This window comes from Perca fluviatilis, chromosome 9 (assembly GCF_010015445.1).
Source record: "Perca fluviatilis chromosome 9, GENO_Pfluv_1.0, whole genome shotgun sequence".
Taxonomy (NCBI): Eukaryota; Metazoa; Chordata; class Actinopteri; order Perciformes; family Percidae; genus Perca; species Perca fluviatilis.
In genome coordinates, this window is record NC_053120.1 from 7019880 (window position 1) to 7037484 (window position 17605).

General features: G+C 43.0%; 1 protein-coding gene across 1 annotated transcript in view; it reads left to right on the top strand.

The window, feature by feature from the left end:
* The window catches only part of si:ch211-191a24.3 (tensin-3), a 60765-nt gene that overhangs the window by 12710 nt on the left and 30450 nt on the right, over positions 1–17605 (top strand). Inside the window, exons 11-15 of the mRNA XM_039811274.1 lie at positions 1630–1759; positions 1989–2054; positions 3720–3824; positions 10007–10936; positions 16158–16288. Of these exons, the coding sequence (XP_039667208.1) occupies positions 1630–1759; positions 1989–2054; positions 3720–3824; positions 10007–10936; positions 16158–16288 (1362 nt within the window). The remainder of the gene's footprint in view (positions 1–1629; positions 1760–1988; positions 2055–3719; positions 3825–10006; positions 10937–16157; positions 16289–17605) is intronic.

Below are 17605 nucleotides of genomic sequence, written 5' to 3' on the forward strand. Positions count from 1 at the left end.
AATGAATTGGAATTAGTTAATTAAAATTAGTTAATTACCAAACGCTGTCATTTTCCCCCTAAAATTTGTAAGAAATTGTATTATTCTTTCAAGTAGGGATAGACCGATTATTGGCCCTGGCCGATTATCGGGCCGTTTTTAGGCAGTTTGAAGATTATCTGTATCAGCGTTTTATTTGCCTGATAACCGCTAAAATAATGAATTAAAAAGTGTGCTACTCTGGCTCGGCTACAGCTCTGTGTCTGTCCCTCTGCTTCAGATTAACTCACCACTGAGTCTGAATTAATGTCCCCCCCACAACAATCTCTGACTCTCTGTTAGTGGCTATTATGTTCAAAGTTTCTAATGTATTACATAATTGCTTAAAGTATTTAAACAAAGTTTTGTGTTGGGAGTTTGTAACATTCCAAAATCTTAATTTTGACTTAAAGATTTTCATTTTCACTGTAAAGGCATATCGGTTCCAAATATTGGGTATATCAGTTTCATTAAAGTGCCCATATTATGAAAAAAATCACTTTTTCTGGGATTTGGGGTGTTATTTTGTGTCTCTGGTGCTTCCACACGCACAAACTGTTTTGAGTGAGATACTGTTTCTGAATGTGTCCTGCCTCCAGTCTCCGGGTGAGCTGGTCAAAATCTGCAGGGCTTTCTAGCCGAAACGAGGGGGCTAAACCATGCTAGCGGTTAACCCCCTCATTCTCAATGGCAAAACACTGCTACAACACACACAAGTTCACCATAATCTACAAAAGAACTACTTACATGTCCCTCGTCTACATGTATTCCACGCAAAGATGGAAGTCTCCCGGCTAATCCTGCCTTGTACTGACTGAAGTTAGAGAAACAGCTAGCTAGATGATGTGAGCCTTACCTAGCTACTGCGCAACAAACAAAGATGCCAACAAAGATGGTACAGAAGTAGGATGTCTCACTCTGTAGCTAAAACAGAGAGCTGAAAAACACAGGGTGAAAAGAGGAGCTGCAGCAATGTGCAGTACAAAAAAAATATGGTGTTTTTTTTAAATTAAACCATGTAAACCTATTCTGGTACAACCTCAAAATAAAATTATGAACCTGAAAATGAGCATAATATGGGCACTTTAACTATGAATAACCGGTATCGGCCTTGAAAAAACAGTATTGGTCGATCCTTACTTTCGTTTTTTTTGGGCATTTTTAGGCCTTTATTTTCACAGGACAGATGAAGACATGAAAGGGGAGAATGACATGCAGCAAAGGGCCGCAGGTTGGAGTCAAACCCGCAGCTGCTGCGTTGAGGAGTACACCTCTATATATGTGCAACTGCTCTACCAACTGAGCTACCTGGCCACAGTCAATCCTTACTTTCGAGGACAAATCTTGGAAATTATTAGAGAAATATTTCATGAAAATAATTAGAAATTAATTAAAAAAAATATGACAATACATAAAACTAACAAATCGTTAAATGACTGAAAATCTGCAAAAAAAATCTAAATCACAACTTCAACAGTTCTCATTCATAAACCAAATTGACAGGAAGTGGTTATGAACTGACTTCTTATTTAGCTCTAATAGATTGTACCTATGTGAATGAGATAAGAGCAGCACATAGAGGACACTGTGAGATCTTCTTTCTGGTTTCAGGTGCTTTGTTATGATAAAAACAGCCGCTCAGCCAGCCGGCAGCTCGTCTTCCGTCTCCAGTTTCATACGGGACTCGTACACGGAAACAGCCTGACCTTCTGTAAGGCGGACCTCGACTGTGCCAGTGAAGGTATTTATAACCTGCACGCTGCCACTATCACACTCTGCTGCAACATCCATCTTAATCTGTAGCTGATAAATCCTTCACTCTTCCTCCAATGTACTGTAAATATGACTCAACTGAACTAAACGTGAACCAACGTATCAGCTGTGCTGCAGGTGTGAACATGGAAATATGTCCAGCGTGCCAAGTGAACTGTCCAGCTGTCTGAGTTTTTTTTTTCGTGTTAATATTCCAGATCCCCGGTTCACAGAAGATGGAAAAGTAGAACTGTTGCTTTCTGACAGCCCTGAAAAGATAACAGGTAAACTTTTAACCTGAAGACTGCAGATAAGATAACCACCAGCAGACATTACTACAGGGAACTGGATAAAAGAACAGAGAGAAAATATGCAGGTGAAAATGTGTTTCAGATGTTTGTTTTAGAGGTTTTGCCAAGCTCTGATCCAGGATCCACTATATAGCCTATTGGTACTTTTTTATTTTATTTTTTTTATTATTTAAAGGACACAAGAGACTACAGCTCTGCAGCTCTGTGAGGCTGTACTCAGGCAAAATCTACACTACTATATTTTGGTTTAAAAACTTTTCCTACGTTTAGGCCTTGCACCCACAATACTCCGCAATATCTCATTGATTTAAGCAAAAAGACAGCTGAGACAGCATCAAAACGTTTTGCATGGCCAGACAACATTAGGGATAAGTAAAGAAAAATGTGTAGTTAGTAAATTAAAAGAAGTGTACCTTTTACACCTATGATTGCCAAAATGTACAAAACAAATCTTCTCTAACTCCGTGGTTCCCAACCTTTTTGGCTCGTGGCCCTTTAAAATAGTCCCTCATCACCAGTTGGCATTGTAAATATTATATTTTGTTTTCTGTTCAAGTTGCAGGTTGCAATGTTTTCTGTTGTTCTTTAAAAAAAAAAAACTCTTAGAAGTAACGTTATCCAGTAATCTACAAGAAAACAAGTAAAGATTAGAAGAAATTGGAGAGAAAAAAGCCATTTTTGCTTTCCTTTTTTGTCATTTATCTCGTGACTCCTCCAATTTATCTTCTTCTGACCCCCTCGCTGGGAACCACTGCTCGAACTGACGCATACAAACACCTGGACTGCTAGAACCACACACACACACACACACACACACACACACACACACACACACACACACACACACACACACACACACACACACACACATGCACAGACAACACTCATCCACACAGACACATTATTTGGGCTACAGGTGCTACAGATGAACAAAGACTGCATCAAGCATCACTGTGTCTCTTAATTCAAGCAGAATAGACAGAAATGACTCAGTTTGAGACATTACACACACACCCCCCCACACACACACACACACACACACACCCACACACACACACCCACACACACAGACTATCACTACTAATGAATGAAAAACATATTCAGCAAGTTCAACAAACAGTCACCCAGGTGGGGGCAGTGTTGGACACCAGGAGGAGGATGGAACAGCCAAACTGGCCCTCAGCACTCACAATCACACTCCTCGCCTCCCAACAGGAAGCAATATGAGCAGTTATCACACACACACACACACACACACACACACACACACACACACACACACACACACACACACACACACACACACACACACACACACACACACACACATCTGACAGGAATTCAGATTAGAGATACTGTAAAGGGGAAACACAGGCGGGGAAAAACCAGGACACACACTCTCTTTCAGACACACACACACACACACACACACACACACACACACACACACACACACACACTGTCACACTGACAGACACATCAAACAAAAAACTAAATTAAAGCTCACATTATTTCTAAAATCCAATTTGAAATGAAAAATGAGCTCTGGCATCAGCTGGTTTTTGTGTGTGTGTGTGTGTGTGTGTGTGTCATTGTTGTTTAACTGACTACTGACCAGTTTGTCATTTCCATGTGCAGGCAGAGAGCTGTGGCACAACGGACGCTGTGTGACCGTGGACTATGACACCTTGGACCCTTTGGTTAGAAGAGATTCATATCAAGACACGTCTTCTCTTGAAAAAGGTGAGGTGCTTTTTATTGTTTTTAATCATAACTTCTTTATCTGTTTGTCTTACCTTCACTTTCTCTTCCCATTCTGGATTCCTGTTGTGACTTAAGACCAGATTTACCAGCGAAAATGATAAACCTTTCTGTTCTGTTCTTACATAATCGTGACATTTATTCTGTTACCATGGCATTCTTTGCAAAACTAGAATGCCAATCCAGGGCAGCTTAATGCTGACTTTTAAAAGACCATACCAATGGTTGTTTTTTTTAAAGTTTGATCTACGGAACAACAAAGATTGTATGGAAGCCCTGAGAGTGAGAAAAAAAACATTCTGGTGATCCATTTTCTAAGTCGGATCTAAATTGTTCTCTCTCCTGTTTAAGAGTACGAACAGGTTTAAAAAAATAAGGTTTTGCCAGGATAATCTTTCTAAGTTCCTTATTTTTATTTATTTATTTTCATCTGAGAAACAGGTGGAGACAAAAAAACGATTGGTAATAAATATTTTTTGTGTTTGTTGTTGTACTACTCGTTTTGGACACAAGAGGCTGAAGTGCACCACTACCCCATGTTCTAAAAAGGACTAAAATGCACTTTAGTATTACAACACTTGAAAAATGATCCTGACAGAAAAAAAGTCACTTTTGTAAATGAAAAAGTACCAAAAAAATATTATCCGGGAAAAAACTTTTTTCACCTATTCTTAAGTCATAAACACAGGAGTGAAAAGACTTTAGATCAGACTTAGAAATATCTGGCTCTTTAGCTGCTAAATGCTCCACTATGTTCACGCTGTCGGCTGTGGCCTGATTCATTTCAGCCATGAGAGCTGTAAGGATGAACTGAAACAGTAAAGATAAACAGTTGAACGATGAGCTGAAATTCTGTAAGCTCTGTAATGACGGGAGCTGCAGAGTCAGTAGTTAATTCTCTGTAGCATCATCACTACGAGTGACCCCTTTTACATTGTTCCCAAATTATGGCTATAGTTCTTTAAAGGTCCCCTAACCAATACTGTTTTTTAGAATAAATCAAAAGGTCGATCTCAGTGCTGAGACAGAGAATTTTTATCAACTCTATGGGGCTTTTTAACTTTTTTTTGCTTATAGTTCAGGCTCAGTGTTTCCAGCAGATGTTTTGAGCAAACAAGCTCTGATAAACCCACTGTACACTAACCTGCCCAACACCAAATGTCCGACAGACACAGTTAGCAACTAGCTGGTGAAGCAAGTGGAACATTTAGCAGCTAAAGAGCCAGATATTTCCCTCAGGAGTTGGTGGAGGCCAAAAACGGAGCTAAAAATGTAGAGTGAATATTGGACTTAAATTCATCAGGCGGATACAGACACCACCAGGTGGATGTGGGAATAGGCAGCTGTTTGATAACATGTTAGCCATAACAGCTTTAAATGATAATATGTCAAAGTTATGTTTTTTTTTAGCTTGTCATGGAGATTTTCTGCCCCAAACAATTAGTTAAAGCTGTAGGGCGTAGATTCCGTCTCCCCCATGAGGAATTCTTAATGACAACAACACTGTCGGTACATCCACATGATACAAGCCTTTTGTGATCGCGCACCACCCCCACCCCTCCTCTACGCAGTTGCTTGTAACCAAGGAGGACACGGAGGAGTAAAAAAACACGATGGACTCTTCAGAAGAGGTCATTATCTTCACTTAATTTTCTGCGTGCGACAGTAGCCGGACGACACCATTTTCTAAACATAGCCATTCTGAGAAATACCAAGTGAGTTTTGTGGAGCTGAAAGTCTTATTTTGCTTTGTAGCAACTTATTTGACAATGGCTTGAATGTAACGTACGTTCATTAATATTAAAAAGTTATGCACTAAAGCTTTACCCCCAAGCGTAGTAGTTCAAATGCCTTGGGGTCTTGTTCGCTAGTGAGGGGACAATGGAGCGGGAGATTGGTTGGAGAATCGGCGCAGCGGGTGCGGTACTACATTCAATTTATCGCATCGTTGTGACGAAAAGAGAGCTGAGCCAGAAGGCAAAGCTCTCAATCTCCCGGCAGTTTTGGTTCCTACCCTCACCCTATGGTAATGAAGGCTGGGTCATGACCGAAAGAACGAGATCCAGGGTACAAGCGGCCGAAATGGGTTTCCTCAGGAGGGTGGCTGGCGTCTCCCTTAGAGATAGGGTGAGAAGCTCAGTCATCCGTGAGTTGCTCGGAGTAGAGCCGCTGCTCCTTTGCGTCGAAAGGAGCCGGTTGAGGTGGTTCGGGCATCTGGTAAGGATACCCCCTGGTGGTGAGGTGTTCCAAACACGTCCAGCTGGGAGGAGGCCTCGGGGAAGACCCAGGACTAGGTGGAGGGATTATATCTCCAACCTGGCCTGGGAATGCCTCGGGATCCCTCAGTCGGAGCTGGTTAACGTGGCTCAGGAAAGGGAAGTTTGGGGTCCCCTGCTGCCGCCGTGAACCGACCCCGGATAAGCAGATAAAGATGGATGGATGGATGGATGGATGGATGGATGGATGGACTAAAGCTTTTATGTATATCTCTGGCTGCTCTTCAGAAGTCGTATGCCTCTGTGAGTGCAGATCCAGTCTCTGGGAAGGTCTGTTTAGACTCTGGCCTTTGCTGCGGTCAGTGCTGTGGGTAATTTTCTGGTCATCGGTGTCACAGCTTACAACTGTTGTGGTCACAGAGACGTTCCAGGGATTGGACGTAACGACAATCATCTAGACAGCAGCCAGACCAGACCCGTGTATTTGGAGGCGGATGTTTTTCAAAAAGTTTCCATTTAGTTAGAATAACGGTACACACACACACACACACACACACACACACACACACACACACAGAAAAACACCAACACAAAAACACACATCCAGACAGCTGAAACAATCACTTAAAGCGGCGGTTGACGTTTCAGTTCCAGCTGTTTTATGCTGTTGCTAAATCTGCTCTGCCAGCCATGTAATTTAGATGGACCGATCACTGGTGGAGAAATGCAGAAAAGTGGCATGTAAACATACATTTACACAGACGCTCACATGAACGCAAACACACACACACGGCCAATACGTTTAACCGCCCCAGCACACACGCATGCACATGAGCATAATGAGGGTGCCAGCCAGTTAGCAACGCAGCCAGTCACAAGAATGTTGTTTTCAACCACAGGTGGTTCTACTTTACCCTCTCAGCCCACTCACACCCCTCCTCTCCACTACTTCTATCACTCCATCTCCCCTTCTTCTTTTACTCTCTGCTATTCTTCTCGTCCCCTTTATCTGGTCTCTCTTTTCCCAGCTGAAGCGTGCTGCTTTCAGGTTCAAGTTGCAGGTTGCAATTTGTCCAATATGTCCCCTTCCCCCTTTGGCACACAAGTCTCCCCAGAGCCCGCCCCCATGTTTACATTCCCCATCTCCATATTTGGCCAGCTCAAGGTCCTTGTGCTTTGTGTTTCTGTTCTTCAAAAATGCATATGTGTGTGTTGCCCAAACTCTTCCACCTGCGTGTGACTGTGTGCAGATATATGTGCTTGAACGCACAGTCTAGTGAATGATCCACCCGTCAGTTTCCTTCCATTGCCCCCCCTGTAGACATAAACAAAATGCATGAGCGCACACTCTCTGCACAGCATTACCTACCTGTGTCAGCCTGGACAGGATGCAGGGGGGAGGAAAGAGGAGGAGGGATGAGGCAAAGCAAGGCTGATTTTGTAGTGACGGGGAAGGCGGGGATTCGTAGTGCCGGGACGGAGCAGGCGAGGAAGGAGTGACATGAGCGAGGGGAAAGAGAGAGTAGGAGGGGGGGGATACAGGGGGGGCTGTTAGCACCTTAAGAGAAAGAATGTTCTTTGCTTGTCTTCCTGTGGCAGCCTGAGAGGACGACAGCAGGGGAGCAACTTCAACTAAACTGAATCTTTTCAGCCTCTCTTTTTACCCTCTAGCTGCATCCTTTTCATTCTGTCCTCGTCGTTGCCCCCTCTTTCCTTTTCAGCTTGTCATCTGTTTCTCTTTTCCTCTTTCTCTGACTCCGAAGGGAGGCTTCAGCAAGCATTTCCATCCTGTTTCTAATCCGCAGTGGGAACAGTGAAAGTTTACCCTCCGAGTGACTGCCGGTGAGTAAGTAAGCAGCTTCATGATGCTAGTTTGGCATTTTAGTGTCTTTTTGTCTGTTAAAGTTATACGGAGTGTTTCTAAGTGTGTGTGTGTGTGTGTGTGTGTAGGCTACTGTACATCTGTGTGAGAGATCTTTTAGACCAGCTGTGAGGTTTTACCATGCATGTCTGGTATTTAGGTTTTACTGCCTCTCTGGACTTAAGAGGCTGTGCTCATACAGCTCTGGTATGCACTGTTGCATTCACTGTACAAATCTTATCTCATCTTTATGTAACAACCTTTATCAGAAAACAGCTTGCTTGCTTGTTGAGTTCTAATACTCTCTGGTATGTTTTAGGGGTGCAAATAACAATAGTTATCATTAGTAGATTCATTATTTGATCTACAAAATGTTAGAAAAAAAAAAAATAAACAAATATATTCAGTTTAGTATCATATTTGACAAAAACAGCAGCACATTCTCACAATTTTTACTTGAAAAAATGACATAAATGATGAATAAATTATCGTTATAGCAGCTGATTGATTTTGTGTTAATTAACTACTTGATTTATCAAGTAATTGTTTCAGCTCTAGAATGTTTCCAGTAGTATGTGTCTGTCTCTGTGTGTGTGTGTGTGTGTGTGTGTGTGTGTGTGTGTGTGTGTGTGTGTGTGTGTGTGGGGCGTGTGTGTGCAATCTATCTGACCTCAGGTACATGTCTATGACAGAAACGTCCTTTGCGTGACACACACATACACAACTATACACGTATGCATCCGCCGCCAGCCCACACAAAGGGGCCCTGTGTTATCTACATGGAGTGTGTCTGGAGTGATGGCTGTGGTCCAACAGGTGGTATGTGTGTTTGTGTGTGTGCGTCACAGTGAATCATATACAGTAGTGGTGCAGGTATGGAGTCATATGTAGTAAGAATATCTTCAGTATAAGGCTGTACTTTCTACATCTAGTTAATATTTTACAGTTTAACTTTCATTTACTCACTAAAATCATAAAAGTGTCTTCTGTGCCGCTGCCATATTACAGATTAGAGAACAGGGAGTTAATATAAAACCAAAATGTTGATATGCTCCTTTACATCACCTTCAGTTGTTAACGTGACTTACACGTGACTTGATATACGCTGTCGTAAACCAGCACACCTTTTAGGGAAAACTAGGAATTTATAATCACAGCTGAAACAATTAGTCAAAAAAAAATGGCATTGTCGACAATTTTGATAATCGTTTTATCATTTAAGTCTTTTTTTAAGCAAACATGCTTCTTAAATGTGGATATTTGCATTTTTTTCATAGTTTTCAAATGTTAATTGTAAATTCAATATCCATAGTTTTTAGTGTTTTCTTACATTTTGTAGACCACATCATTAATTGATTAATCAAAAAATGACATATGAATATGATAATGAAATCTATAAAGAAAAGTTTATATTTTGATGTACAGTTCAGTTGAATGATGATGATGCAGAAAATTATGCTGCAAATACATTTTCCATCATTAAATATATAAGGTTGTTTGTTTGCTTTTTTGTGGTTGAAGAACCTCCGACTTCATCACTTCTGACACCAAACCCTCGCTTCAACAGATCACGTCGGAACCTTTTTTCGCTCTTCTATCAACATATAAACCCTCTTCTAGTCTATATCGCCAACGCTTCATTTCCAGGATTGTTCAGGTGCCACCGGTAGATCGGCCGGATGTCCCTCATTTTCGGCCAGATGTCCGTCACCTTCCGCTTTCTTTGTGTTAGCATTCTAAACTGCGGTGGATTTCTGAGGACTCTGGTTAACTGCTCCTCAGATCTCTGCAGAGATATATCTGTCCAATCTGAGTTTTCCATTGTATGCCTTAAACAACTTTTGAACGTACACATGTTCCACCAAAACAAGATCCTTCCCAAGGCAGAGGCACCATTATTGCATCCGGCAATTAGCACGGCCCATGGTGATTGGTCTAAAGAAATGCCAGTAAACCAGAGCACGTTTTTCTCCCATCCCGGAATGCTGTGTGGACTAGCCAGACCTTCCCACTCGCAGCGATGTGGAGGAAGGTCTGGCAATGCGAGACTAACCCTCTTATGAACCTTTGTGATTTTGTCTTCACAGCTTCCCCTCATCTCCTGGACCCTGGACTGAGGAAGAAGAGTAGTGAGGAAGGGTCTTCGTTCCGCCTGACCACCAGCAGCCCCAGCCGCAGCGACCGAGCGCCATCTGCCAGCAGTGATTCGGGCCTGTCTGTTGCCTCACAGGGGCGCACCGGAGCCGCGCAGAGGAGAGGGGCTGCACGGGACAAGTATACCCAGGCAGGGAGGCTGCTCTCTGGGCTGGAATTTGAGATTGCTCAGCCGCTTCTGGAGGTCATGACTGAGCTTGCTGCGTCCGGCAGAGGGGAAGGGGAAATGACTGGAGACGAGTCTGGACTGGGACACACTATCAATGGAGAGGCTTCGTCCAGCGAGAGGGAAACGGATATATTAGATGATGAGGATGAAGCAGATGAAGCAGCGCCTGCTTCGGACCTGCCGAGCTCAAGCAGCATCTGCTCCCTCTCCTCTGAGAACCTGCCTGAAGCTCAGACATCAGCCCACGCAGAGTACTCCACACACTCCTGGGTTTGGCAGCAGCAGATGGTTGACGTCGTCGTCACCGATGCCTACCTTGGAGTCGATGGGGAGGAGAGGTTGAACAGGGTGAGGAAACAGCGCCCGCCGCCTCTGGTAGCGCCTGAGACACCACACCGAGGACTCAGCAGCAGGGAAGCAGTGCAGAGAGGGCTGGTGGACGAGGATGCCACGCAAAACACAGATGTTACAAACAGCGTGGACTCTGTCCATACTACGCACGCTTCGTCTTGCCAAGAAGAGGATTTGTCGTCGTTGAATACGGACATCGACGAGTCCATAGAACAGCTGAACCAGCTGATTCTGGATTTGGACCCCACCTTTGTTCCTGTTCCTACCCGCTGTTCCCCCCTGTCCCGCTCCGCCTCCCTACACACCAACGGCCTCAGCAACAACAGAAATACCCGTCAGTCAGGTAAGACAAAGTAAAATGAATTAAATAAGGAAGCACTGCACCGTAGAAATATTGTTTCCAACAACACCAAATCCTATTGGCGTGGTTATAGGGTTGGGAATGTTGGTCGGTTGGTCCTCAATTTTTGGTCCAGACAAATATCTCAACATCTGTTGGATTGTCATAAAATATTTGGTCAGACATTCATGAAAATAAATTCGCTCACAACAATGATTGACTTAGACTTTCACCATTTGACTTGGAAGAGTCCTCCCCAAACCCACAGATTAAATACTTCGTTTTCCTGACAAAAAAAAAATACTTAAAACTCAATCAGACATGGAACAAAAGGTGTGTTTGGCTGTGAAGACAAATATTGACTTGTTTAGGACTCCAAACACAAAGTTTAGGACTTGGGACTTGATTTGGGACATCATAGTCAAGACTTACTGCATGTCATCCCCTATCTCTCTCCCCCTTTCATGTCTATCCACTTTCAAATAAAGGGAAAAGCCCCCCAAAAAATAAATTAAAAAAAGACTTGAGACTTATGCTGAGCTTACACCAAAAGACTTTTCAAGTGATTCCACTCTCTCAGACAAATTTCCAATATCAGAATGAAATCACGAGAGTCTTGCTAGAGCTGGAGCGCACTCCCGTCGGCTCAGTCATTTGTTGTAAGGTTGCTATAAAACTCAGTCCGAGACATTCAAGGTTCCCAGAGGATGAATCCTAATGACTCTGGTGATCCTCTGACCTTCCCTGTAGCGCCACCATAAGGTTGCCATGTTGTGGTTTTGGGTGAAATTTCTCAACCAGCTATTGGATGGACTGCCGTGAAATTTGCGACGCACACGATCCAATGTTTTGGTTTATGACCACCAGCACTTGCAAATGTTTCCCCCCCAAACATGTTCCCTCCTGACACTATTTTGCAAGATCACCATCACTGCATCCTGGGCTTAGCGCCGCCCAAGACGATTGTGCTTGGTTTAAAGAAATACAAACCAGCCAGAGCGGTTTTTCCCCTATAGCAGAATGATAACGGGTGCAGCCAGATCATATCCAGACACAGTGCTGTTGAGATAGGTCTGGCTATGAGAGACTGTTCTATGCCTAAATACAGACTCACACAGCTGCTAGAATGACTGTAGATGTTTAACCCTTGTGTTGTCCTTCGGGTCCCAGTGACCCGAAGGACAACACAAGGATTATGTACTTCCGTTTACTTTGTTGAGAATTGCTCTCTAAACATGGGTTAATACAGCACCTTAGTTCTTGTTTGTACAGGATTTTGGTCAGCTTAAACTGTGTTTAAATGTGTTCTAGAAATAAACTTTACTTACTTACTTTACAAGAAACAGGGTTTAGAGAGCAATTCTCAACAAAGTAAAGGGAAGTACATAATCCATACATAAAAGTACATAAAAGGGTTAAGAGGCTGATATTTCAAAACCTCATCACTTAAAGCCAACATTTTCTGCATTGCTAAGCTATGACTAAAAATTTATGTATTTTGGGCAAACTGACGCTTTATTTGGGTAAATTACAGCAGTACCTTTACACAGCTCTACTTGTACAGAGACACTGAACAGTCCACTGTGACATTAAGACTGGCTGAAATGCCATACTAAAGAAAATAGCACACGTGTGCCAACAAGCTGGCGGGCAGATGAAGGTTGTCTGTTGGACTTGTTATATTGTGGTGCTCAGTTCAGTCTGCACATACAGAGAAGTCTTTATAAACCAGACTTGAAGGACTGAAGTGCTGCCTGATTGTGGAAATCCACCAGAGAGAGAGGAATAAATCTGTTACAGTAGTGTGCTTGTTAGTGTGCACGGTTGTTTGCTGAAAGGGTGGAAGCATTTAATTAAAAGATATTCCTGCGATGTTCGCACAATCATTTGTTTACCCTTCAGTCTGTCTTATGTCGGACCAATCTGACCTCTCAACATAGTGAAACTTAGGATACTGTTTGCAGATAAGAGTGTAATTTATTTCCAAATAACAAAACTTTGTCCCTTCCTTGAGTTTTCGCCCATCGCTTTGATTCTACGTGGCAAAAGCCAAAAGGTTCCTCTGCTTCCATTTTTTACTTACTATCAGACTGGTATCGAAAGATAAAAAAGACACAATTTGATTTTCTAATGAAGTGTACTCATCAATTCACTTACAACATTGATTGACTTAGAGTTTAGCCATTTGACTTGGAAATGGCCTGATATCCTCCCCAAACCCAAAGATGAAATACGTCATTTTCCTGACAACAAATATACTTTGACTCAATCAGACATGGAGCAAATCCTGTAGTGTGAAAAGGTGTTTGGCTGTGCTGACAAATATTGACTTGTTTAGGACTCCAAACACAAAGTTTAGGACTCGGGACTTGATTTGGGACATTGTAGTCAAGACTTGAGAATTATGCCGACCTTACACCAAATAAATTTTCAAGCGATTCCCCTGTCACTGTCCAATATCAGAATGAAATCATGAGAGTCTTGCTAGAGTTGTGGCGCGCTCCCGTCGTCTCAATCGTTTGTTGTAAGGTGGTCTTAATGCTCAGTCCGAGCTGTCTAAAGTCAGTCTTTTTCCCGTCTTGACGTTTCCGAGTTTATCCGTGTTTGATATTATCGTGAGTTTTAAGTCTTGGTAGCAAAATCATATAGCCCGTGACTAAAAACTCAGTGACATTATGACAGATTGTCTCTAGATGTGAGATGGTGTCAGACTTTAGTCTTTCTAGAGTCATTTCAGAGTCTTCTAGTGTATGGTAGGCATTACTTGCAAAACTTTGTCCCACATTTGAAAAACTTGAACATGTCACATGTCACATGTCACAGTGATGATACCTGTTTTTTCTGACCCGTGTGTGTCTGCGTTGCCTCTTCTTCACCGTTTTTTTTTCTCCCCATACTGGCACACATGACATATTTACTCCCTCTCAGATCCACTGGGACGCAGCCGGGAAGAAGAGGCACATTTCTGCTTCAACCTCCATCCCTTGATTCATTTTCTGCTTGAGACCTGCGGGTCAGAGGTGTATGAGCGATATCATCACTTCCCAGCTCTTTGCATACGGAGCAGCTGGTGCATCAAAGCTAACCTCACAGTGGCCCGATGGTTCACAGGGGAGCCCCCCCTCCCGTAGTCAAGAGCGCCCGTTACAGCTCCCTGAATCACATGTGTCAGTCAGGGTCACTCAGGTGCTGCGGTTATCTTTGACTCGCGGCCATGTGCCTGGCGGGGTTACATTAATGCTGACATTTAACCTCTGACCCTGTGTTTTTGTACACCGTCAGTTTAATGAGAATGTCCAGTGGCTCTTCTCAGGATCATGGAATTTGAGCACAGGAAATGGAGCATGTGCGTTTCTCTGTATGTAGGTCCCGAGTTTGTCAGGGAGATGTTTCCCAAGGGCATATTTGAAGCAGTAACACTAAAATATTCCACCGCTTAGTTACTGCAGCAGTGTGCGCGTGCATGTAGAAGTGACTGTTTGTAACGTGCGTTTTTCAAGGCGATGTTTTAAGGCAGGAACTTGTAAGCGATCAGGAATGCTTTTGAAGTTTGACACAACACTTTGCTCTCCAGTGTGTTTGCACCATGCCCTCCTTCGCCCTCTCATCATCCTTGGAGTTACAGTCTTCAGAAGAGAACAGCCTCCTCGCAAACACAACCGGTATCAAGTACTACTCTGATGATGGATGCTCACAATGTTCCACATTGCTGTTTGAAGTCGATATGCCCATATGAGTGTGGTCCCATTCAGTGTTGGGAAAGTTCACTTTCTACATGAACTAACTAACTAACAAAGTTCAGTTCACGGATCCAAAAATGAACTAGTTCATAGTTCTCTTTTTCCATATGTTGCTGCGAGTTATTATTTTTAAAAATTAGTGCTAGTGTTGCCAGATTGGCTGTTTTTTCCACTACATATTAAGGCCTGTTTACGGTGTGTTTTAGCCGTGTTTTCGCCTGGAAGGCTCTATAGAAATCTGGCACCCTATTGAATGAAGTTAAACTGAGAGAGCGTGCCGTTCACAGACACCAGAATGAACAAGTTCACAGTAACGTTCATCAGGCAGTAGCCTAATACGGTACGTTCAGTTCACGTTCGCCCAAAATATGAACGAGTTCATGAACTATCGTTCAATGAACGCGTTCAGGCACAACACGGGTCCCATTTATGGTCAATCTTTATCATGACACACGTCAGACTGGGGTTTCAATGTTACGGTGTGTTTTTGGTGTTTCCATTGTCTTCAAAGGCTACAATAAAGCTGAGTAAAACAAAAAATATATCTGTGATCATTTAGAGCTGCAAAGATTAATCAATTAGTTGTCAACTGTTAAATTATTTGCAAACTATTTTGATAATAGATTAATCGTTTGTGTCATTTTGTCATAGAAATAAAGTCAAAACTCTTTGATTCCAGCCTCCCCAATGTGAATTATGTTGTAGTTTCTTCTCTCCTCTGTGACAGTAAACTGAATATCTTTGAGTTGTGGACATAAACAAGACATTTGAGGACGTCATCTTGGGCTTTTGGGAAAACACTGATAGACAGTTTCAACCCCATTCAAACTCCCACAAAGCATCATTTGAAGAGGGTGGCTTGTCTCCCTCTGAGTTTCCATATTCACCGACAGCCGAGACAAACGTCCAGAGCTGTACTCTACCGACATACGCTATATCCGATACTGACGAGCTGATAGAATATACTTTGCTTATCAATTCGTTGATTTTTGGAATCCGGTTGTCAAGCTAAAAGAAAAAGTATTTCTTCCTTTGTGGTTGATCTAGTCCCATCTGAAAAGAGAAACGACTGATTGTCCCAACAGATGTTTTTTATTCCGACACGCCGCCATGATGTTCCCCCATCTGGTCACAGTGAAGTCTTGCTTGGTCACGCAGCGTCTGCCCTGATGATAGAAGCTGCACGCCGCTCATTGACATACTGATAGACAAACACACTAAACGTGAACCACTGTCATCACCTTTTATTACTATCCAGTCATAACAAAGCGCCCATAACAAAGCGTCAATACTTTTTAATGTTGTGTTGTTGTTTTTTTAGTTTACAAGTATAGACATACTGTAATAACTGTTTGTTGGCGTTTGATTTCATAGAGCAACACATGACTGAGTTAGATAATATTTCAGATCATAATCTGTCTGACTGTCTGGCTCTCCTCCCACGCTCCTTCTCTCCCCCACCCTCACCCCAATGGTTATCTCAGGTTGGAGGCAGCAGATGCAGATCAGTGATGTGACCGACTATGCTGGTCTCCAAAGTCCAGGATGGAGGGGGGGTAGCGCTCAGAGCTTCAGAGGCTCCCCAGTCTACAGTCCCCCCTACTCACCAGCTCAGGTAAACACAGTTTCCCCCGTTTACCTCGCCAGTTTGCAGGTTTTCGGTGAACTTGCCGTACATGCAGTTTAATAGCGGCAGAACCCGCTTCCTGCTACAGATTTTCGACCGCGGTTAGAAAGCGCTGAGTAGATACATTGTTTCTCCCACTATGGCTTTCTAGAGTCGGCACTCGCTCCGAAGCAAATCACTGTCACTCTCTCACTCGCTCTGCCACACCCTCCCCAAACACACACACATGCCGGCCCTGCTATTCCCTTAAAGAGATCGACGCACACACCAACGCACAAGTATAAACTTCAGGCCACTTACGTAGGCTACGGCGAAAGCTCTGCGTGGAGCCTCAGCACAACCATGAATCACGCTTTACCCTACAGTCACATTAGCTACAAAAGAGAGCGACATGCACTCGCTTGTGGGTGCTCCTAGGCGTGCCTAGCCTACCCCTGGTTGCTTGGCAACAATAAACAGAAATTCTCCGGTGCTACCTTCAAGCACGTCTTAAAAGTTACTTCAGAGGTATTGTTAAGTCACAAAAACAATGTTTTGGGATTTAAAAGTATTTATTTCTCGATAAAAGTAACAAAATATATGAGATAAAATGCCAAACATATCAGATACATAAATAGGATGTCCTGAAGCGTTTTCCACCATCTTGAATTATTTTCTTCGACTCGAGCCACTGACATATGTCACGCTGCCCTCACGCTACCTTTACTCTGATTGGCAGTCGCTTTATCGCATCACTCAGCATTTGCATAAAATAGACTTCTTGTCTATTTTGGCCCCGCCTTGCTCGTGGCAGCGGCAAGCTCGTCGCTTGTCACTGGCAAACGGCCTGTCTCTTGTAGCTAATGTGACTGAGGGGGAACAGTTAAGCTTAGCGCAGTGCCATTTGCAACCATAAACAACATTGGCTTGGCTGCGCCATCCTCCCCGGCTCCACCCTCTCGTCAAAAATCGTAACATCCGGTTGCACCAAGATGTACCAAGATGGCGACGTCCGTATCCCAAACTCGGGGCTTCAAAACGGCACTCCACAAACCAATGGGGGACGTCACAGATGCTACGTCCACTATTTTTACAATCTATGTTTCCACATTGTTTTGCACTGCTATTAACAAGTGTAAACCACTTATTTCTCATACAGTTTTTATGCTCTAACAAAGCATCCTCATTTTAGACCTGCAGTTTTATGTGCTAATGTTTTGTAATCACAATTTTAGCAAATAATGCAACATTTAGGCATTTTAAGATTTTTTTTATTCCATTTCAAACTGTTGGGTGTAGTTTTGTAGATTTACTAGTTTTGTCTCG